This window comes from Mustela putorius, unplaced genomic scaffold (genome assembly GCF_011764305.1).
Source record: "Mustela putorius furo isolate JIRA1106 unplaced genomic scaffold, ASM1176430v1.1 tig00537260_pilon_pilon_pilon, whole genome shotgun sequence".
Lineage (NCBI taxonomy): Eukaryota > Metazoa > Chordata > Mammalia > Carnivora > Mustelidae > Mustela > Mustela putorius.
This window is the reverse complement of record NW_025422399.1, coordinates 25,002-49,854: the sequence shown is the minus strand read 5'-3', so window position 1 is coordinate 49,854 and position 24,853 is coordinate 25,002. Positions and strand designations below refer to the sequence as shown.

The 24,853-nt window shown below is 43.9% G+C and overlaps 1 protein-coding gene across 1 annotated transcript in view; it reads left to right on the top strand.

Annotated features, from left to right (window-relative positions):
- LOC123390183 (serine/threonine-protein phosphatase 2A 55 kDa regulatory subunit B beta isoform-like) overlaps positions 1-10,109 on the top strand; it is a 69,654-nt gene extending 59,545 nt beyond the window's left edge. Inside the window, exons 4-5 of the mRNA XM_045073794.1 lie at positions 6,538-6,629; positions 9,388-10,109. Coding sequence (XP_044929729.1) covers positions 6,538-6,629; positions 9,388-9,667 — 372 coding nt within the window. The 3' untranslated portion in view covers positions 9,668-10,109. The remainder of the gene's footprint in view (positions 1-6,537; positions 6,630-9,387) is intronic.
- Positions 10,110-24,853: the final 14,744 nt, after the last annotated feature.

Sequence of the window (24,853 nt, the reverse complement as noted above, 5' to 3'; positions counted from 1 at the left end):
TATTCTGTTGCTTTGGGATGAAAATATTCTGAATATATCTGTGATGTCCATCTGGTCCAGTGTGTCATTTAAGGCCTTTATTTCCTTGCTGATCTTTTGCTTGGATGACCTGTCCATTTCAGTGAGGGGAGTGTTAAAGTCCCCTACTATCACTGTATTATTGTTGATGTGTTTCTTTGATTTTGTTATTAATTGGTTTATATAGTTGGCTGCTCCCACATTGGGGGCATAGATATTTAAAATTGTTAAATCTTCTTGTTGGACAGACCCTTTGAGTATGATATAGTGTCCTTCCTCATCTCTTATTATAGTCTTTGGCTTAAAATCTAATTGATCTGATATAAGGATTGCCACTCCTGCTTTCTTCTGATGTCCATTAGCATGGTAATTCTTTTCCACCCCCTCACTTTAAATCTGGAGGTGTCTTCGGGCTTAAAATGTGTTTCTTGGAGGCAACATATAGATGGTTTTTGTTTTTTTTATCCATTCTGATACCCTGTGTCTTTTGACAGGGGCATTTAGCCCATTCACATTCAGGGTAACTATTGAGAGATATGAATTTAGTGCCATTGTATTGCCTGTAAGGTGACTGTTACTGTATATGGTCTCTGTTCCTTTCTGATCTACCACTTTTAGGCTCTCTCTTTGCTTAGAGGACCCCTTTCAATATTTCCTGTAGAGCTGGTTTGGTATTTGCAAATTCTTTCAGTTGTTGTTTGTCCTGGAAGCTCATAATCTCTCCTTCTATTTTCAATGATAGCCTAGCTGGATATAGTATTCTTGGCTGCATGTTTTTCTCGTTTAGTGCTCTGAAAATATCATGCCAGCTCTTTCTGGCCTGCCAGGTCTCTGTGGATAAGTCAGCTGCCAATCTAATATTTTTACCATTGTATGTTACAGACTTCTTTTCCCGGGCTGCTTTCAGGATTTTTTCTTTGTCATTGAGACTTGTAAATTTTACTATTAGGTGACGGGGTGTGGGCCTATTCTTATTGATTTTGAGGGGCGTTCTCTGAACCTCCTGTATTTTGATGCTCGTTCCCTTTGCCATATTGGGGAAATTCTCCCCAATAATTCTCTCCAGTATACCCTTCTGCTCCCCTCTCACTTTCTTCTTCTTCTGGAATCCCAATTATTCTAATGTTGTTTCGTCTTATGGTGTCACTTATCTCTCGAATTCTCCCCTCGTGGTCCAGTAGCTGTTTGTCCCTCTTTTGCTCAGCTTCTTTATTCTCTGTCATTTGGTCTTCTATATCACTAATTCTTTCTTCTGCCTCATTTATCCTAGCAGTTAGAGCCTCCATTTTTGATTGCACCTCATTAATAGCTTTTTTGATTTCACCTTGGTTAGATTTTAGTTCTTTTATTTCTCCAGAAAGGGCTTTTTATATCTCTCGAGAGGGTTTCTCTAATATCTTCCATGCCTTTTTCGAGCCCGGCTAGAACCTTGAGAATTGTCATTCTGAACTCTAGATCTGACATATTACCGATGTCTGTATTGATTAGGTCCCTAGCCTTCGGTACTGCCTCTTGTTCTTTTTTTTGTGTTGAATTTTTACGTCTTGTCATTTTGTCCAGATAAGAGTAAATGAAGGGGCAAGTAAAATACTAAAAGGGTGGCAACAACCCCAGGAAAATATGCTTTAACCAAATTAGAAGAGATCCAAAATCGTGAGTGGGGAGAAAGGGGATAAAAAGAGGTTCAAAAAGGAAGAAAGAAAGAAAAAAGCAAAAAGAAAAGAAAAAAAAAAAAAAAGAAAAGAAAAGAAAAGAATTTTTAAAAAAAGAAAACACCTAAGAAAAATGTAAAATATATACATATATATATATATTAGATAAACTAGTAAAAAAATCGTTAAAAAAGAAAAAGGTAACAGTTAAAAAAAAAAAAAAATTTTACCCGAAGGCGAGAAAAAAAAAAAAAATGAAAAAGAAAAAATTAATTTAACTGCAAGACTAAAAAAAAAAAATCACAGGAAAAAAGCCATGAGTTCCGTGCTTGGCTTTCTCCTCCTCTGGAATTCTGCTGCTCTCCTTGGTATTGAAACCGCACTCCTTGGTAGGTGAACTTGGTCTCGGCTGGATTTCTTGTTGATCTTCTGGGGAGGGGCCTGTTGTAGTGATTCTCAAGTGTCTTTGCCCCAGGCGGAATTACACCGCCCTTACCCGGGGCCGGGGTGAGTAATCCGCTCGGGTTTGCTTTCAGGAGCTTTTGTTCCCTGAGCGCTTTCCTTAGAGTTCCAGAGGACGGGAATACAAATGGCGGCCTCCTGGTCTCCGGCCCGGAGGAGCCGAGAGCCCAGGGCCCCACTCCTCAGTGCGCCCTCAGAGAACAGCGCCCAGTTACTCCCGTCTGCCTGACTTCCGGCCGCGCTCCGAGCTCACCGAGCCTGCGACCGGTTCAAGGTAACACGGAGCTGAGAGCTTACTGTCGGCTCTGTCTCTGTAGCCGGCTTTCCCGTTCCAATACCCGCAAGCTCTGCGACACTCAGACACCCCCGATCCTTCTGTGACCCTGCGGGACCTGAGGCCACGCTGACCCCGCGTGGGCTTCGCCCCGGTTTAGCCTCTGGAGCGATGTCCCTCAGCGGAACAGACTTTTAAAAGTCCTGATTTTGTGCGCGGTTGCTCCGCCGCTTGCCGGGAGCCGGCCCCTCCCCCCGGGGTCTATCTTCCCGTCGCTTTGGATTCACTTCTCCGCCGGTCCTACCTTTCAGAAAGTGGTTGTTTTTCTGTTTCCAGAATTGCTGTTCTTCTTCTCTTCGATCTGCCGATGGATTTTCAGGTGTTTGCAATCTTTAGATAAGCTATCTAGCTGATCTCCGGCTAGCTGAAGCAGTCTCAGCTTGCTACTTCTCCGCCATCTTGACTCCGCTCCCCATCTGCCCAGTTGTGACCGTAAAGGAGGAGTTTCTGAAGGGAATTGAAAGTGCTACCCTAGTGAACAAATGAATGATAAGAAATTGAAACAGCCTTAGAAGAAAGTCTGAGTGGCTCAGAGAGGAGATCCAACCAGCCCCAGCATCCCCTTAAGCCAAAGCACAATCCAGAGCAAGGCCCTAACCCTCTTCCATTCCCTGAAGGCAGAGGTGAAGAGGCTGCAGAAGAAAATGTAAAGCTTGGGAGAGGTTCCATTTATAAAACACTCATAAGGTTCAAGGAAAGAAGCCATCTCCAAAACCTGAAAGCATAAGATTAGCAGCAAGGGCTGATCTAGAAGCTCCAGCAAGTTCTCCAGAAGACCTAGCTGAGACAGTTCATGAAGGGGACTACACCAAGCAATAGATTTTCAGTGTGGACAAAACAGCCTTCAGTTGGAAAAAGACGCCATCAAGGAGTGCATAGCTAGAGAGGAGAAGTCAGCACCTGGCTTTGAAACATCAACGAACAGGCTGACTTTCCTGTTAGGAACGAACACAGCTGGTGACTAAGTTAAAGCCAAAGCTCATTTACCACGCTGAGAATCCTAGGGCTCTTGAGAAACGTGCAAAATCAACACTGCTTGTGCTCTATAAACGGAACAACAAAGCCTGGATGACTGCACTCTGTTTACAACATGGCTTACTAAGTGTTTAAGACCTACTGCTCATGGGGCGCCTGGGTGGCTCAGTGGGTTAAGCCGCTGCCTTCGGCTCAGGTCATGATCTCAGGGTCCTGGGATTGAGTCCCGCATCAGGCTCTCTGCTCAGCAGGGAGCCTGCTACCTCCTCTCTCTCTCTCTGCCTGCGTCTCTGCCTACTTGTGATCGCTCTCTGTCAAATAAATAAATAAAATCTTAAAAAAAAAAAATTCTTTAAAAAAAAAAGACCTACTGCTCAGAAAAAAAAAAAAGAAAGATTCAAAGTACTCCTGCTCACTGATGATGGACCTGGTCACCCAAGAACTTTGAGGTTCATGTACAAGATTTATGTTGTTTGCATGTCTACTAACATAACATCCATTCTCCAGCCCATGGATCAAGAAGTCATTTCGCTTTCAAGTCTTATTATAGAAGAACTACATTTCATAAGGCTTGAGTTGCCCTAGTGATTCCTCTGATGGGTTTAGGCAAAGTAAATGCAAAGCCTTCTGGAAAAAATTTGTTATTCTGGGGAATTCACAGGAAGAAGTTAAACTATCAACATGCGCAGGAGTTTGGAAGCAGTTGATTCCCATCCTCGTGGATGAGTTGGGGAGGCTCCAGACTTTAATGAAGGAAATCACTGCAGCTGTGGTGGAAATAGCACGTGGAGCCTACGGATGGGACTGAGCTTGAGAAGAGGAGGAGCTGCTACTTACTGATGGGCAGATCAAGTCGATTCCTGAGCTGGAATCTACTGGTGAAGATGCTGTAGAGATGGTTGAAATGTCAGAAAAGGCTTTAGAATATCACATAAACTTAGCTGATGAAACAGGGGCAGGGTTTGAGAAAAATTGGCTCCAACTTTGAAAGAAGTTCTGCTCTGTGTAAATGCTATTAAACAACATGGCATGCTACAGAAGAATCCTGTGAAAGACAGAGGCCATGGATGTGGCACACTTGGACTTATTTGAAGAAATTGCCATCCCCATGCCCAGCTTCACCAGCCACCCCTGTGGTCAGTCAGGACAACACTGAGGCATGACCTTCTACTACAAGAGAACAACTCACCTGAAATCTCAGATGACTAGCATTTGTTTTCAGCAATTAAGTATTTTTTAATTAAGGTATATACATTGGTTTTTTTAGATAATGCAGTTTATTGTACACTTAATATAGTGTAAACCTAACTTCTACTCACTTTGTTACGATATTCACTTTATTACCACAGTATCTTCAAGATGTGCCTAGACTAAAAAAACACACTTGGCTTGAAATGCCCACTGGATTAATTCCCTGCTTGGCATACTGCCCTTCAGAAGCCACAGGTCTCTATTTCCTCTGTCACAACCCAGAAACAAGTCAATGGGACATCAAGAAAAGACAAAAAAGATCGGGGGACCCAGAGGCTCATCTTGTTCCCCACCTGTTTTATAAGTAAGTGCTGCTGGGGCACAGCCTCGCTCATCTGCTTATACATGACCTGTGGCTACTTCTGCATCACCAGGGCTGAGTTGAGAGGTCACCACCGAAGTCTATGGCCCACAAAGCATAAGTATTCACTTTCTGGCCCTTGATAGAACAGGTCTGCTGAACGATGGTCAAGATCAGGAATCAGCCCTTTTTTTCCCACAGACTCTCTTCTGCTCCTTTGCTCAGACTCTTAGTAATCACGAGAGATCCGCAGCTGTGCAGACAGAAATGGCCTCCCACGTCAGACCTGTGCCGCTTGTCATATACCTGAAAGGTGGCAGGAGAGGAAGGGAACGACAAGGAGTTAATTTACAGCCGAGATCTCAAGTGCACGACATAAACCTCACCCTTGCGTCCACTCCCCCATCTCACAATGCCAGAAGTGCCACCACAGAGGGATTCTCCTGTCACCAAAGCAATGAGGCAGCTACCCTGACAAGACCCAGGACTATTTGGGAATAGTCATTTGCAGAGTTAGAAATAGTTGCACTGTCCAAATGACTCAGAGCGCTTTTCAATCCCCAAACCATCTCAGGGACCACAGGGTGAATGACCCAACCGAGCTGTCCAGTCTCATGTAAAATTCCCATCCAAGAACTTTGTGGGGTCACAGTGTCTTCCAGCCATGCCGCCTTGATTCCTCAGCATCCCTGCCCTTCCTCGTTCCCATCTGTGAGCTTTGCTGCTTATTTCACTGAAAAACAGAAGAGAACTGCCCATACTCCAGGACTGCAGTCCTTACATCAGAGTCTCTCAACAGCTCACCTTGCACACACTTTTCCAAGTGATCGTACCCAAAAATGAACAGGGCAAGTCCATCCTTGCGCTGGCTCAAGACAAAGATCCAGGAGCCATCTTGACCCCTGTTCTTCTCTCCATGTGCCACAGTTGCACCATCCACAAATCCTCTCCATGGTCCCTGCAAACATGCCGAGAGGCTGACCACTTCCTCCCACAGCTCTCGCCCTGCTCCGTGCCGTCATCTGCCCCCAGGCTCTCCCTGGCCTGCCTGCCTCTGTTGCCTCCCATTTTTCATGGCACAGCTCCATGTTCCTTTCTGCGACATCACCTCCCGAGGCCCACGTGAACACTCATCTGCCCCTACGCTAGGATGAAAGCAGGCCAGAGGTATTTTGCTCGCTGCCCATCCCAAGCACAGAGCACTCGGGCCATAAACATTGGTTGAATGGAAGACCAAATGAATGGCATCCTCTGATGCATATTTGCTAATGAAAGTGGAACTCCACCACCCACTGGGCCCCTCTGCAGGCCACGGGCCACCTAAGCAAGTTTGCTTAATCCACACTTGCCACGTTAGCAGCTTACCAACCCAGCGTGACAATCCCAGGTTGCAGAGGGGCCCAGCCTGGATTCAGACCCAGGCTGTCTGATTCCAGGCACATGTATACTGGAAGAACTAACAGCTCACATCCCCAGAGGATTTCTTCACAGAAACGAGCATTTCTAAAATAGTAACTGACCCTGTCGATGTATTTCCCCAACAGGTTCATGACTACCTCCGCAGCAAGCTGTGCTCCCTCTACGAAAATGACTGCATTTTTGATAAATTTGAGTGTGTGTGGAATGGGTCAGACAGGTAAGAGAAGCTCTGTGGCTGGGGAACCTTCCAGAGGTGGGTCCTGGGCAATTTATCCCAAGCAGGGCGTGGCTAAGAGGGGTAGGAATCAGGCCCCAGGGCCTGGCAGGAATCCACTCTGTGGGTCCCTGGGTTTCCCTTGAGGTCAGACCTGGATATAAGGGAGGGATGCAGTGAGACCCCTGAATCCTCTTTCAGGACTGACACAGGTGACCATGGGACATGAACAAGAAAATCCCATCTCTTACACACCAGACGCCCCCAGAGCTAGGTCAACATGGCCGAAATGAAGAACACTAATAATGCACCAGCAAATTCCAGCGTAAACAGTTCTAATTATTGCAAAGTATGCTTTCTAGATGGGAAATTATCCCTAGATGCTTCTAGTGTAGACCTGGCCAAAGGCCCCGGTGGTTCATTAGCTGAATGCTAGTTGGCCTCATTTATCATAGTCCCTCAAAGTGATTTATTATTGTTTTAAGGCCTTTTATTTCAACAATACTTCATATTACCTTCTAGTAGTTCATTTTTAGTTTGACAAATACAGATGATTCCCCACCTTCCAGAACGCGATACAGGCTACCAGGGGCTGATTTAGTGTTTTGAGGAACACGGTCTCAACCATAGTGCTTGCAAGCATTACCTTCTGTCGGGACAAGGCATATAGGGACTGGAGCGTTTAGTAAAAACAAGTGGTTTCTGGCCATTCCCTGGCTTCCTTTGCCAATGGACCAAAATGTGCCTTCCTCTTAGCAGACCCGAAAAGAATCCACACATCACAGAGGACCCAAGTCACAGCACCCCATTGCTTTAGGGCAGAGGGAAGAGACAGCAGAGCAGCTGTGATGTATGAACCGAGGCTCCCAAGGGGAAAAGTAGCTGGTCCCGGCCCTGTGTTTTTAATTTTTATTTGTAGTTTATATAAATACATTAATTCACATATAATTTCTTTGCTTTTTCATTATTAATAAATTCTGTTATTGTCCTAATAACTTATCTTAACCTCGACTCACAAAGTACGTATCAGTCACCTTCGCACACATCCTATTACAGCATCCTGACCACAGGATGACAAGGTTGTTGTCACTATCCCCATTTTATAGCTGAGTAAACTGAGGCTCAGTGAGGTAGTGACCTGCCCCAGCTCCTGGACTAGTAAGTAGTAGGACAAGAGTAGGAAGTTTTGAGTCTGAATCCTAAGATTGACATTCTTTTCGTAATGTTACTATTTCTTTCCATAACCAAGAAAATTCTTGGTTCAGGTAAGGTTGAGAGGTGAGAGGTTTGGGGTTTTTTGTGTTTTGTTGTTGTTGTTGTTGTTTTGTTTTTTTCCAAACCAACCAACAAAAACCAAAAAGCAAGGGCTTTCTCTGTTTAAACCAAGTTGGGCCATGATAGAGGAAGGCCTTGTCCATTCATGGGGAGCAGTGAGGCCACTGGCGGAGTGCTGGGCCCTGGGGTCGGGCACATAGGGGTGGGAGGCCCGACCTGGCCATTTCATCCCAGTGTGACCCTGTGCAAGTTAGTCCCTTTTCCTCAGGTGTAAATCCCATCTAGATTATGTAAGTCCGAGCAAGATAGGGGTGGGGGTAGGGGGTGTCCAGCGCTGGGTACCCTGCCTGATAAGATAGCAACAGCTTCTTCCACTACCAGGACAAACGCATTCACCATGTCCATATCCTGGGCCAGAGTTAACACAAGCCAGCCCCTGACTGGCTTGCCTGGCACAGCTGACCGAGCACCCAGAAACACATACCCCGGGCTGTGGCCCTGGGCTCTCAGTTTTCCTTGCACCTGTCCGCGCACTCTCACCACCTGAACACAGAGGAGGCGCTGTCCTCCTAACCCTAACCAGCCGGCCGGGGCTTCACCCACCAACGAGGCCAAGCGCCCACGCGCCAGCAGCAGCCATCCTGGCTGTTACCGAGACAGAATGACCTTTCCCTCCACCCCCGACCCCAGGCTGGCCCTGCATGCAAACTGTCACTGGTAAAGAGTCAGTCCCCTGCTTCTGGAAGGCTTTGGCAGTCACTGCCCTCAGTCAATCATAAATCTGCCTGAGGGTGGAGAACTCTTATAAAAATGTGGACGCCATCTGTCAACCCACTAGCAAGCCTTTGCGCTCCCCAGTTCTTCTAAAATTTGAATTTGTTTATGTCTTCCTGAGGGAGAGCACGATGACATCCATTTTTTAGCGAAGTTTGCTGGCAAGGCTAAATTGAGAGCTGGTTCTTAGCAGGGGGAAGACACGCGAGGCTCAGTGTGCTGTTCTACCGGCCTTTCTCCCACTGTGCGGGCAGCAGAAAGCCTTAGCTGCCCGGCAGCACAGCCCCACTCCCACAACCACACTTTCCGTGTGCATAACTGATGTTTTCAGAAGGGCTCCTCCTGTCCTGACCTCTCTCCAGCCTTGCCATCTTAAGGGAGGTAGAGCTGAGATCATTAAAACCACGGGACTCACGGAGCCAAAGAACCAAAAGGGGACCCATCCCGAGTAGTAAGTAACAAGGAGGATTATCATGAGCCTTCTCTTCCAAACCAGCCCAAGAGCTTGTTGCTTTCAGGGATTCAAAACCAAGACCACAGACAGTCACACTGGCTAGGCTGTTTGGGATCTTGGGTTTAGGTTTTTAGTAAGACAGTGGTGCCAGACACTGGCCACAAAGTGGTGTCATTGGCTCCAGAAAGACAATGGGGCTATGCTCCTGCCTTTCTCCAGAGCCTTCAGTGATTCCCTGTTTCCTCTCTTACCTTGCAGCGTCATCATGACAGGCTCCTACAACAACTTCTTCAGGATGTTCGACAGAAACACCAAGCGTGACGTCACCCTGGAGGCCTCGAGGGAAAACAGCAAACCCCGGGCTATCCTAAAACCACGGAAAGTGTGCGTAGGGGGCAAGCGGAGAAAAGACGAGATCAGTGTCGACAGTCTGGACTTTAGCAAAAAGATCTTGCATACGGCTTGGCACCCTTCAGAAAATATCATAGCAGTGGCGGCTACAAATAACCTATATATATTCCAGGACAAGGTTAACTAGGAGGACAAGTTATTACTTAATAATCTCACATACTGAATACTAGTCAGACATGTTTTTAAATGTTTCTTTGGGTCTTCATTTGATGCATTGACATTAATTTCCCTATGCAGAAAACAATTGGGATAGAATTAAAAGGAGTCCAACTTTCCCAGATCCCCAGGTCTAAGAAACTTCTGTCAAACCCAATAGGTTCTGAGACATTTCTGGTTAGAATTGAGAGCTGCCAGCTAACACTAATTCTCCATAGTTGACTTGAATTTCTGATGCTTTTCTTGCCCAGTTTTCTCTGGTGGGTCCAGTGTTTTGTTTCTAGGTGTCTGCTGAGATAAAATGAGGTTGTCTGTAGTATTTAAAGAGAAAAGAGATGTTTTTTTTTTTTTAATTAAGCAATTCCATTTGATTGAAAAAAAATCAACAAAAAAATAAACACCGTTTACTCTTAGAGAATTTCTACTTTTTTGTGTGAAAAGATCACAAGCGGTCGGCTTCTCCCTCCCCCGCCACGTTTTTTAATAGTCTCATTTGAAGCAGAGATTTATGTCACGAGGCAGCAAAGGGGACGCAGAATGAGAAGGGAGGGGACACATCAGCACAACTACACTTTTTTTTTTTCTGGAAACACCATAGAAACAGCCTGAGAATTTGGCCAGGAAACTCCATGAATGCTTCAGGGGACATAAAGAGAACACTTTCTACACCGTGCTTCTCAGAGTTAGCTTGGCAAGACCATGTGGGGCCAGATTCCATCTGCTGCTTTGTTACTCTTGCTTTTTGTTTTTTTTTTTTTTTTTTTTTTTTTTTTTTTTTTAAAGATTTTATTTATTTATTTGACAGAGAGAAATCACAAGTAGACGGAGAGGTAGGCAGAGAGGGAGAGAGAGAGAGAAGCAGGCTCCCCTCTGAGCAGAGAGCCCGATGTGGGACTCGATCCTAGGACCCTGAGATCATGACCTGAGCCGAAGGCAGCGGCTTAACCCACTGAGCCACCCAGGCGCCCCGACTCTTGCTTTTTGTCATTTTAAATGGCTCCGAATAATCCTCCACTTACACGTTCATTGGCTTTTTCTCTTCAACCTTTTCCAGCTTATTTATTGCACTGACTTCTAAAGGCCAGTCCCAGTTGTTTATTACCTGGCATTCTAAGTGAAGCAATGGCGCACCGCCCCCCCCCGCACCCCCCCCCAGAAAGGCTGGTCTGTTCCTCGGGGGCACTCCTCCTTTGCAGCCCCCTCCCCTCTTCATGGGTTGCGTAAGCAAAAGTCACAATCCATCAATCTCCACTGCAGCCAGCACAGAAATGGCCAAGGCACATGCTGATTCGTGCCGTCTCATCAAGTGTTTCTAACCCACCCCAAGCTCACCATCTGGACAAATACACCACACGGCTTTCTTGCTCCAAAAACGGAGTATGGGAGAATCAAGACATCTTTCACATTATCATCAAGTCGGCTTGAACCTATGCGGTCTGCTTCATCCTTCCCCCGCCATCTAAAATTCAGACTTGTAAGTTCCAGAAGGTTCTATGTGGCGCACCTCTGGGCAGGAGACTCCGTGAATCCAAAGGATTTATAAGTGAGAAAGGGAGTCTCAGAGAGGAGGTGGGAGGCACCCAGGAAGCGGGACCTAGGCTTCAGTGTCTCTGTATCTGTCACAGTGACTCTTTCCCTTTAATTTCCCTTTCATCAACAGGAAAGGAGATGAGCACATTTCTTTTACAGTGAAATTCTCTTTGGACTGGTGTGTTCATTAGAAGTCCCAACATGCAAGGGTCATTTGCTTGGGAGGAGGGGAAAAAATCGTCTCAGAAGCCTCTTTCCATTCTAAGCTGCTATCCATTTAAATAACGGCTTCTCGGCAAGGTAACGGCAATCTCGCATTTAAGGGAGCACCATTTTGTAAGACACCGCCCAATTTCAGAAACACTGAAACATGAGAAGTACTTCTCAAACCTGAAGAAGCACATGGATGAAGACGTGACTCTGTTCTCAGTGTCTGTCCTCTTCCCTGCAATGAGAGCCTCCCTTCAAGCACTGCCCACACACTGGCCCCAGATGTCAACTCTCTGGGCAGGATTCCTGGCCTGACTGTGACAATGTTCTTGGAGACCTGAGAGAGGATCAGAAACTTCTCCAGTTATCAGGATAACTGGAAGGACCAGTGAGTTATTGTCCAGAGTTTACATCAACTGCCTCGTGGCCTTTTTTCTGCTCCTCTGACACTCCCCTCCCCTCTTGGTACCAGGTGGGGGTTGGGAGAGATGCCTGTTGCTCAGACGTAGGCATCAACCTATCTCTGTGATATTAGTCATAGAAGTCACCTTTTTTAGAAGCAAGACTTAGCCTCCTCTGAAGAAACGATAATTAGGAAATGTCCATTTTTAGTGGGGTTTTCACCATTAAAATAATCACATAACGAGTGACATAACAATCATACCCGTGCGCCACCTACAATCATTTTGTGAACCCCCAGGAACATGTTTATTAGACTTGGGGACATGGAGTAACTGGTGTCAGAGGACATATGGAGGCATCCAAGAGTCCCAGCGGACAGTGGTTCTTCACCATCCGCAGCCACGAGTGCTCCCCACAACACATACAGGAACAATTCGGTCATCGTTTTAAGGAATTCACAGCCCCCCACCCTTGCAGGCTACCTGTAGACTCCACATAAAATCCCCTAACTAGTCCCACACCTTTAGCACATAGATTTATAGTCTGAGATCCAGGGAGTGAGAGGAATTTGCTAAAGATCTCAGAGTTAAGAGCAGAGAGCAGCTATTCGAACAAAGAATGCACCAGAAGAAAACATACGAGACTCCTAGACCAGAACAGGAGGGAAAGGCCTTAGAGACGGGGCCTCAGGCAGCCATTGCCACCACCATGTATCAGCCCTGATCTGCCCTGTGCCGGATAATGAACTCGGTATTTTCAGTTGCAGTTTCCTTCTGCCCCAGTACTGGAGGTGGTCATCATCCACTCAGTCCCTGTTCCAACTGACACTAAAAGCTACTGGAGAGCTGACTAGCCAGGTTTTCAACAGTTTGTTGGTTCTAAGATCCTTCTACTAAATATTGCATGGCCCGCTGCTCGGTATGAGCCATCAGGTTATGCTGGAAGATGGCCCGTGATAGAGGGGGAACGGGAGCCACAGCTTCCCAAGCCTTCTGACGTGATCCATCTGAAACAGTCCCTGACATTTCAAAAGCTAGACTTGGACAGACATCCACGCCTTCTTGTCTGGAGGTGGAAGAGAAATCCGAAGAAACAAAAGAAGAAAGACATAAGTGAGCATCAAAGTAGTGGGGTGTAGGTAGGTGAGTAGGCAGTAAGAATCCATCTGCTTCTAAAATCCTTCAAGTCTGGCTCCTGTCTTTACTCTGTACTGGGGGAAAACAGAACATCTTTAAACCTCTCATTGATCTCATAATTAACCCAACCTTATCAACACTGATTACGCAAACCAGCATGTGGAATGTAGAACAGCAGTCGGGTGGAACAAGGATGAAGCGAACACTCCTTTAACTGCGTACCCAATGAAATCAGCCAACTATCTCTAACGTACTTCTTTTCAACACTCTAGGGCCCGTTATTCGGAAAGTTGACCCTAACACGCTCAGTCACGACAAAGGGGGGGCCTACGATTGTCCTCCCTTCAAGCCACCAGGGCAACTGCTTAAAGCCCCCCCTCCTACCCCACCTCCCTCCACCACTGTGGATGCATGCTTTTCTATTCCCTCTGCTGATTGCCTGCAGGTCTCAGGAAAGCCCTCAGAGGCCTAACAGCAAAGCTCTGGGGTGGACACTATAGTCTGCTGTCAGAATGAGGGAACCCTTCTTAACTCTTCATCCTCCATTATGGCCATTTGTAGATGAGGCAGGTGTGTTTTCAACAGTACCCCCGAAGACAGTGCAATCCACACATTCACCACCAGGAAACACTCTCCCTGCCACCTGAGTCACTGGGCATCTCTCAGACTTCAACCAGACCTTAATCCACTCCCCCCGTACTGCTAAGCCAAGTCTCAGGAACTGCCTTCCACTGGAATGACTTGAGTGGTCATGGAAAGAACGTGGAACTGGGAGACGGGAAATGTGGATCCTGCCCCTGGCTCCCTGCTAAGTAAGTAAGGAGCTTCCTCAAGTCACTCAGTGTGTACATCTGTCATGCCACCTCCGAAAGCCACTTGTCCTGGCTCACAGAATTACTGGGAGAAGCACAAGAAATGTATTTACTTATAATTGCTTTGATAAATTTAAATTTATCAATAATAGGAACAATACTATTATCAGTAATAGGAACAATACTCCCTAGAAGGACATACCGGTCATGTCTCATCGACTTCCTTCTTTAAGCCCACGAGGCTGATCCATCTCAGAAGTGAGGAAATAGACTCAAGCTGTCAACCCAGCCATGGAAGACAGAGACCCAAGACTCCAACTCCACATATCTGACTTTTAAGCCAGAGTTCTTAAAATGTGGTTTCTAATATATGACAGTAGCTGACAGTTACTGAGCGCTTCTTATTATGGGCGAGACTTGGTTCAACAATTTCCCATGTGTTAATTCCTTTACCCCTGAAATTCTAGACGCCAATACTATTATTGTTTCCATCTTCCAGATAAGGAAACAGAGAGATTGTATAACTTCACGAAGCTTGCACGGTTCACAAGGGTTCTCATCCTCCATCTCATCTCACATGTGATACAGATAGATGGCAGTTACTGATCAGAAAGCGAGTCCCAGTCCGGACCCATATAGAAGTCGATCACGATCACTCATGAAGTGAGTGCCTGGCACGTATCTCCCAGGGGCAGGGCTCGGGGTGGGGATTACTGAGCTATAGAAGCCATCCGCCTCCACCCTCCAGGAGGTGACAGCACAGAGGGGCAACATGGATGTTGTTAACCTACTTACAATACAATGAGGTATGTGTAAACTGCAGAAATAATACAAAGAAGAAAACAGTTAACAAGGACAGGGAAGAAATGATTTTCAGAATACATGACAGCTCAGCAGAGTATTACAGCGGTTGAGTCAGCAGTTAAAGCGCGATAGGGCCTTTCCAGTACAGAAAACAGCACACATGAGGTTCTGAAGCTACCATGGACATGGCATGAGAGCACAGAGTCGACGTTTCTCTCAATCCATCAGAAACCCGTTTTCAGTTTGCCAGAACTGGTCTTGCCCTTCTTTCTTTCATTCACCCAATAACAATTATGTATTAAGCCCCCGTATCTAAGTGCTGCATTTCAATGTAAAATGGATGGAAACAATAAAAAAAAAAAACCATATTTATGGGCACTGATTCTATGACAAGCATGGTATAGGCACTTTTTAAAATCATTACAATCACCTGATGGGTAAATTTGTTGTTACCTTTTTACAGTCAAGAAACATACTCCAAAAGGTTAATGACACAGTCATTGTGACCCAGCCAGAGGTTTCATCGAGATCTGTCCTGTCCCAGATCCTATACTTCTTCCATCACAGTGATGGGTTAATACATAGCTACTCTGTCTTATTTTTGTTTTTGTTTTTAACACTTGTGAGGATACAAACCATCTCTCTGCAACCAAATATTACCTGACAGCTGACAACAAATACAAATTTGATCTGTCACTAAAGCAGAGAGTGAAGTCAAGTGGCTCACAGAGGTCAGCAACCCGTGACCCTGACCTTATTATTACTGTTTAAGTGTCTTCCAATTTAGATCTTCCACGCACCATTACTTAAACTGCCGATGGCTGAACAAGGTGATCTGCCATCTCTGCTGATTCCTGCCTTGGATGCTGTCAGAACAATAATCACTACCAGGCCAGAAACAGGGATCTAGTAACCGCCATTTTCCTGACCCACGCCCTACCCCCAATTCCCTGAGAAGTCAACCTTGGTCTGTTTCATAGCTCCTTTCCTCCCAACTGTAACTCTTTGCTGTGACTCCAGGCATAAGGGCTGCTGCATTTGGTTTGAGTCAAACTGGACAGAGCACTTCTCCCAAATTCACCCTTGTACAGAAACTGAGAGCCCATAAGGAAGCGGGACCAACCACAGGTCCTGGGACTCTTGTTCTGATTGGCTAGGGGTACACTCCCTCCCAACCGAGTTAGTAAATCCTTGTGTGGGTCAAAGAGAACCCCAGGAAACCTGGAGAAGAAGCGACAGAAGGGAGCTTCTTCACGGGCAAAAGGAAAAGCACTATTTCAGCATTCTAAATAGCTACTCAGTTTGAGTCATGTTCATGCATCTCTTCATTTATTCACTCTAAAAATATTTAATGATTGACCATGCACTACCTGCAAAGCCCAGCGCCAAAGGGATGTGGGGAAGCAGTCTTGACAGTCCCTGTCCTCAAAGGGCTTGCAGCGTTGTGCGGGATACACGCAAACTCACAGGCAGTGGTAACGAGACAATGTCATGGTTAAGAGCTCACGGTGCCTGTCTTGGGTTGAAACGGGGCTCCCACCACTTAATAAGCTGAATGACCGTTGGCCAATTACTTAACATTTCTAGGTCTCCTTTTCCTTGGTAAAATAAGGGTAGAATGGCACCTATTTCATAAAATTACTATGAAGAGTGAATGATTTAGTACACAAAAGAACGGAATGACTTAACACATATGAGAACGGTGCCTGACCAACAGTAAGCACCCCATGCATGTTTCTTGCTATTGTTCGTTTAGGACTGTAAAACAGCAAGATACGTGCTCTAATGGGTATCTCAGGGCTTCGGGACAATGCAAAGTAACTCCAGTTCACCAAGACCAGGAGCTACCAAAAGGATGTGATTCCTAAGGCAATCCTTAATAGATAAATAAGGAATGAATTATCCAGGGGAAGAGAAAGGACAAGAGTGTTCCAGGTCTCAAGATACTACATGGAAAGACAAAAAACAAAACAAAAAAAGCACACACATGGTATATCTGATGAATTTAGAATATTTTGGTATGCTTCAATAGTAAAAAGTAGTAAGGCAGACCAAGAAAAGTAAGGGGACATAAGGTGAAGGGATTGTAACTCTTGATACGAGAAATAATAACAATCATTGGTGAATTTACATATCAGAGATTCTCCAGTACCTAGGCTATAAACCACTCACTTGAGGAATTACAATTTTCCTAACTTAGCAAATATTAACAAAGCCCCCTGGTACAGGAGATATACTGATAAATTCAGCTCAAGTATCAACTCCTTAGAGATGTCTTTCCTCACCACCCTAAGTTCCCTGAGGACCAAGGCCACTTTTGTATCCCTAAACCATAAAGAAGTTTCTGCCTCATAGTAGGTGTTCAATAAGTATTTGTTGAATGAATGAGCAAATAAATGAATGAAGAAGACAGGCACAGCCTCTGTCCCCACGAAGCTTACAAGATGAGCAGTTTGCCACTGGGAGTTGTTTGAGTAATGGGAACCCTAGTATTTGGCATCACAGGACTGCTCAGAGGAATCAAGAAATTTAAAAAAAAAAAAAAAATTTGAGAGCTAGTGAGCCAAGATGCTTTAAGAGCAAGCCACCAAGCTCAGATTACAAAGTTACTTCATAGAGCACATGTGTCCCTGCCTGATGCATTAGCTCCCAGCAGTTGCTAAGCTTCTGGGACCCTGTAGAGCATGCAGAAAGGTTGACAGCTTACAATCAATACCATGTGCACTGATGCAGGGCGCAACATTATCACACCCAAGATATTACCCCCACATCCCAGCACCGGCACTAAATATTCCTCATAACAAGGCAAAGAGAAGTGACAAGAGCTATTATTTTCAACCCTTCCACTTGGAAGCAAGAGGTGAGGCAAACCTTCCCTGGGATGTTCTTGGGGGAAGGCAAGCAGTTCCCCCCAAAGAAATCACTTGGAGTCTAGTGCATGCCTAATACAACAAGACAGGGATGGGAGAAGATTGGCATTTTCATTTGCCCAGGTGTCCACAATCTAGAAATGGAGACTCTGTGGGCAGCTGAGAGGCACAACAATAAATTAGAGGGAGGCGGAGGGTCTGGTTGGTGGGGAGTGTGTGAGGTGTGAATGCTGGAATTTATTCTCCAGGCTCAAGTCACTCTAATAAAAAAAACTTGAGCCCCCAGTTGGACTTTCTTATTTCAGCTTCTTTGACTGCGGCATAATTGAAAGTCATATTTCATCTAGACCAGTGGTTTCTAGCAGTAAGTGCAAGTACCTTATGAACAGTCAGCCTGAATATATCAAAGAAAGAAGCAAAAACAACTGCAATGTTAAACAGCACCTGGTCCACAATGGAGGGGGAAAGGGACTGAGTCACATTACATAGTATCCACAAAGCAGTAGCCCCCAAAGTACACTGTAGCATGGGTCTTTAGTCTATGGTGGAATGCTAACAGGAAGAAGCCAGGGCTAGGACACCAGGGTTGTTTTCTTAATTCCATGGGGGCATTTCTCTAATGGCAGCCTCCATTTTTCAGCCCTTCATTTCCTAACACGATGAGGGGTATTGCTTATTTGTCACTTTTTTTTTTTTTTTTGAAAGGGCAGAAAGGTTACTTAGTTCTGTCAGAGATACTGGTTGATGGAAGAATCAGCAGAAGCTCAAAGATGGGTATATTCATTGAAGAGATGTGACAAATGTCATAGAAACTCAATGTGTCCATCATGGAAAAGGAAGCTCAGTTCAAAAGCTAGTGTTTTCCAAAGTACAAAAAGAATGTGCCGTGTCAGGAATAGAACGTGGCTCAAAGCAGCTCTTCATTTTGACCAGCATAAGTATGGTTAACTAACTCCCATCAGTCTCTGAAGATGTCCCAAGAGGGACATAGGGTTGAATCCTGCAAGAAAGGCAATTACAGCTTTTCTGTCTTCTCCAGCATTAAACAAATGATGGATTCCTCCTAACATATCATACACACATGCGTGCATACACACATGCACAGCCTCAACGCCCCACTAACAGATCTTCCTCTCTTAGAGAATAATTTCTGAATTCATGATTCTTCCCGTCAGAATGGCGCGTGCTTCCCAGCTACTTAAGAACACAACGTGGGGGCGCCTGGGTGGCTCAGTGGATTAAGCCTCTGCCTTCAGCTCGGGTCATGATCTCAGGGTCCTGGGATCGAGCCCCACATCGGGCTCGCTGCTCAGCGGGGAGCCTGCTTCCTCCTCTCTCTCTGCCTGCCTCTCTGCCTACTTGTGATCTCTCTCTCTCTCTCTCTCTTTCTCTGTCAAATAGATAAATAAAGAAAGAAAGAAACAAATTTAAAAAAAAAAAAAAAGAACACAACGTGGAGACAAAGGTTGTAAATTTTTTTATTGCATTTTATATCAGAACTGGGGATTCATTTACACATTAAAACTCTGCTGGCTTAGTTGGTAATAAAATTATATGGCTCCACATAAGAGTGTAACGACTTCCTTTCTCACCTGCTTGTTATACTGCTCAGTCACAACACTACTTTGGATGGAATAACTATCCTGGTGATAAGCGGTAATTGACTATTATAGTTTGTGAGGACACTTCAATTTACTCAGGCACTTTCATGTCCAGAGAAGTGGGGTAATCTGCCCAGGGTTTGCACAGAAAGTTACTCAAAGACCAAGAATGAAACCATCTCCAAAATGACTTTATTTCACTTTGTTGCTTTGTTATTTTTCCATGTGCCTAAAATGAATAGGTCTATTCAAGCCTAGGTGGAGGTTCTGAATATGAAGTCTTAATTCTACTCAAAGAGCTGTCAACATTTCTGTCCATGGTACCAAAGACAGTTCTGGGGGTGGTGCTGGGAGACATGTTCCATGTCAAGTCTCACTAGAGTCCACATTGGCACAGATTCACACAGGTGGACCACTTCATTTATTCGCTACATTAACTATCATCTACCTACAAAATCAAATACTATGTTGTTATAGGTGTTCCCATAGCTCTCTTCATCAAACCATTGTTCATATTTGATTATGTCCCATTGATTAATCTACACAGATTAAAAAGATATGATCCCTAACCTCAAGAAGGATAGCCTAATAAAAATGTAATTCCAACAGGTAATTTCAACATAACATGGTTAATGCAAATGGTAGAGATATGTGTAGTTTATTGTGGGTGTAAAGTGTGAAAGCATCTGACCTCCTGGAGGGGATGAGATGAGGTGCAATCCCAAAGGAGGTTGGGGCTAACCAGATGAGCACGGACATGAGTAAAGGCAGGTACCAACCTCTAAGCACAACGAACAGTTTGATTTTGCTGAAAAGCTCTTGGCTAGGATGACTCAGGTGCTGGAGAGGTAGCAGGTTGAGATTGCAGAGGGCCATTTAGAGGACTTAGGTGTCACTCAGCAGTCAATGGAGTACCACCAGAAGATTTTCAAGAAGAGAATTGACACAGATGGGATTACATTTTTGAAAATCACTCCGGCAACTGTATAAATGACCCAGGTCAAGTAGACAAGACTGAAAAGCAAGGAGTCTACTTAGGAAGCTGCTGAAGTGGTCCAGCAAAAAGGATGAGGGCCTGAGCTGAGGGTTCAGGAAAAACTGAAGAGGTAAGATTAGTATAACTTAGAAACTGAGGTGATGAGAGCAAACCATTAATAGACAAGACAATAAGCAATGGTATGAAAAGAGGTAGATACTAAAGGAATGAGACTAGTGTTCAGGGGGAGGAAAAGAGACAGATAAGGGGTCTAATTTGGGACATAATGAGTTTGAGGAGCCAGCACGGCAACAAGGTCGAGAGAATTTACCAGCAAGCAGCAAGGGAAAAAAGTACTATGACCTAAAAATCACTGGATACAATGGAGAGTTAGTCATCAAGGTGTCCTGGCCTTTATGGAGGTGATGGCACAGAGAGAATGAAGATCAAAACTCTGCTAGCTGAGGAGAGGGCCCTGGGGAGCAGATATGGGGTAAGGGGATACATCCCAAGCAATAAAGAAGGAAGCATCAGAGTCACAAGAACCATGGGCAAAGCATATTGTCGAGACAAAGGAGTGGAATTCTCCCACTGGAAAATACAGCTCCTATAAATCTATTTTTTAAAAAAACATACATTTTTAAAAATGGGGTTCCAGACCAAGATGGTGACAGAGGAAGGCCCTGAACCCACCTCCTCCAGGGACACAGCAATTCTACAGCTATTTATAGAAAAATTCTCCCTGAAGAAGAGACTGAATAGCTTCTATATGACAAAAGACCACTGAGAACGGCAAGGGGAGCAAAATAGGGTGAGGAAGGGAAATCCCACCTTCCACATGGCAAACTACTGTGGATAAAGATAGTACTGAGAGGCTGCGAGAAGATTCATCTGACCAGGGACACAAAAACAAAACAAAACACCTCAGTTTAAGAGGGCAACTAGAATATAAAGGAAACAGCCCTCAAAACTTGCCAAACAGTGGAGGGGTTGCTGGATCTCTCTTCAGGTTAGAGGGGTTGGTGAGCACCTGATTTAAGTTCCTTTTCCACCTGGATAGTGCACATGGGAGCAGGTTCCAGGAACTGTCACTGGCCTGCCACCTCAGTGAGCCCCAGGGCCCAGAGCCCACACCAGCCCAAGCTGGCCACAGTGCAGCACACCTCAGACACCTCTGGTCTGCACTCACTACACCTCCAGCCATCTCCTGAAGGTGACACAAGTGCAAAGCACCCCAGAACACTCCAGTCCTACACCACTTTGGCTCTAGACTAACTGACAGCTACCCTGGACTGAGACCACTCCTGGACCTCCTGGCTCAGGCCTGCTTCAGCTCCAGTCACCCAACCAAAACACCACCTACACAGAGTACCCCAAGACATGCTGGTCCACCTCTCCCTGGGATTCAGCCAGCATGCAGAGTACTCCCTCTGTGGAGAGCCCCAGGACCTCCTGGCCTATCCCCACTTTAGCTTCATCTATCCTACCAGGGTAACTTCTATATGCAGAACCCTGGAAACCCTGCCTTGTACCTACTGCAGCTTCAGCTGTCCAGACAGGGCACTTCTTTTGCAGAGAGTCCTGACATCACCCGAACTCAGAACTTCTTCAGCTCCAGCCCTCCCTACAGTGCAGCCCCAACACAGTGCCTGGGGACCCCCAGCCCACACCAGCCACAGTTGCTGCCAGCCAGCCAAGGTTACCCAACACACAGTCTACACAGGGAATGAGCATAAACAAGAACAATGCTTCAAGATCAGGAGAAGAAGCTATTCTGCCTATTCATTGAAACAAGCACAGAAAGGCGAAATGAGGAAGCAGAGGAATATGCTCCAAACAAAACAACAAGACAAAACCTCAAAAAATGAACCAACCAAAATGGAAATAACAAATCTACATGACAAAGAGTTCAAAGTAATGGTTATAAAGATGTTTCACTGCACAGAGAGAAGAGTGGATAAACGTAGTGAGAACTTCAACAGAGATAATATATATATATATATAAAACAGAATGACTCAGAGATGAAGAATATAATAACCAAACTGAAAAACCCACTGGAGGAAATCAACAGTAGATTAGAGAATGCAGAAAACATTTCAGTTATCTGGAAGTCAGGGTAATGGAAAGCACCCAAGCTGAATAGCAAAAAGAAAAAATGTTAGAAAAGGGATATGTTAAAGGATTTATTCGGCAGTATCAGGTGAAGAAATCTTCATATTATAGGGTTCCCAGAAGGAAAAGAAAGAAAAGGGGAGAATAGGTACTTGAAAAAAATAATACCTGAAAACTTCCTTAACCTGGGGAAGAAAACAGACATCCAGGTTCAAGAAGCACAGAGAGTTCCCAACAAGATGAGTAGAAGATTCAGACATGTCACATCATGATTAAATGTCAATGACTAAAGTTAAAGAATTTAAAAGCAGTAGTAACATACAAGGGAAAATCCATTAAGGCTATCAGCTGATTTTTCAGAACAATCCTTGCAGGCCAGAGGGAGTAGGATAATATGTTCAAAGTGCTTAAAGAAAAAAAAATCTACAACCAAGATACTCTACCTAGCAAGGTTACCATTCATATTTGAAGCAGGGAAAAGACTTACCAAGAACAACATAAGTTAAAAGGACTTCATTACCATTAAACCAGAAGAAACATTAAAGGGACTTCTTTGAGTGAAAAAAAAAAAAAAGACCATAATCAGAAGAAAATTATGAAAGGAAAAAATTTCACGAGTAAAAGCCAACATACAATAAGAGTGGAATAATCACTTATAAACCTAGTATGAAGGTTAAAAGACAAAACTAGTAAAAATCAATTATATCTTGAAAATTAGTTAAGGGGACTCACAAAATAGAAAGGTGTAAATATGACAACACCTACATAAAACATGGAGAGGGTGGGTAAAGATGAAGATCTTTTAGAATGTGTTCAAACTTAAGATGCCATCCACTTAATATGGACTGCTATATACTGAGGATGTAACAAATGAACTTCATGGTAACCACCAACCAAAACCTGTAATAGATACACAAGAAAATAAAGAGAAAGACAAACATGACACTAAAGCAAGTCATCAACCATAAAGAAAGAGAGCCCAAGAATAAAAAAGGAACTGAGAACTACAAAAACAGCCAGAAAACAATTAAGAAAATGACAATAAACCTATACATATCAATAATTATTTTAAATGTGAATGGTCTAAATGTTTCTATCAAAAGACAGTGAGTGACAGATGGATAAATAAACATCACCCATCTATATGCTGCAAACAAGAGACTCACTTCAGACCTAAAGACACATACAGACTGGGAGTGAAGGCATGGAAAAACACATTCCATTTGAATGGAAGTGAAAAGAAAGCTAGGGTGGTAATAACTGTGTCAGACAAAATAGACTTTAAAACAAAGACAGTAACAAGAGACAAAGAATGGCATTACATAATTATAAAATGATTAATCCAAGAGAGTTTTTAATGGTAATATTTATGTACACAGTATAAGAAAACCTAGATTCCTGAAACAAATATTAACATACATAGAGGGAGAAACTGACAATAATATGATAATAGTAGGGGATTTTAACACTCTCATTTACCTGAGTGGATAGCTCACTCAGGCAGAAAGTCAAGAAGGAAACAGTGTCACTGAACAATACTTCAGAGGAGCTGGACTTAACAGGTATATATGGAATAGTTCATCCAAAACACCAGAATATACATTCTTTTCAAAAGCAGATGGAATGTTCTACAGGATATTCTACAGGAAAGGAGAGATCACATGTCAGTTACAAAACAAGTCTCAACAAATTTTAGAAGATGAAATTATATCATGCATCTTTTCCAATCACAGTGGTATAAGATGAGAAATCAATCATAAGAAATCAATCATAAATCAATCATAATCATAATCAAATGCAAAAAAAAGTGAAGCTAAACTATATGCTACTAACCAACAATGGGTGAATGCAAAGATTAAAGAGGAAGACAAAAAATTCATGGAGAAAAACAAAAATGAAAGCACAGGAGTCCAAAATCTCTGGGACAAAGCAAAAGCAGTTCAAAGAGAGAAATTTATAGCAATTAGAAAAAGCTCAAATAAACAACCAAAAGCTCATACCTGAAGGAACTAGAAAAGAACAAACAAAGCCTAAAGTTAGTGGAAGGAAGAAATAGTAAAGATCAGAATGGAAATAAAAGACATAGAAACTTAAAAAAAATGGAAAAGACCAATGAAAGCATGAACACAGATGCAAAAATTCTCAACAAAATATTAGCAAACTGCATTCAACAGTACCTTAAAAGGATCATTCATCATGATTGAGTGGGATTTATTTCAGAGATGCAAGGATGGTTCAATATCCACAAATCAACATGGTAGATCACATTAACAAAATAAAATATAAAAATCATATGATAATCTCAATGGATGCAGAAAAGCCATTTCACAAAATTCAACATCTTTTCATGATAAAAACCTCTCAACAAAGTGGGTTAGAGGAAACATAGCTCAACATAATGAAGGCTATATATGATAAACCCACTAACATCACTCTCAATGTTGAAAAAATGAGAGATTAAGGACCTAAATGTGAAACCTGAAATCATCAAATTCCTAGAAGAAAACATAGGCAGTAATCTCTTAGATGCCTTAGCAATGTATTTATAGATATATCTCCTCAGGCAAGACAAACAAAAGCAAAAACAAACTATTGAGACTATGCCAAAATAAACACTTTTGCACAGTGAAGGAAACCATCAATAAACAAGAAACCTACCGAATGGGAGAAGACATTTACAAATGATATATTCAATAAAGAATT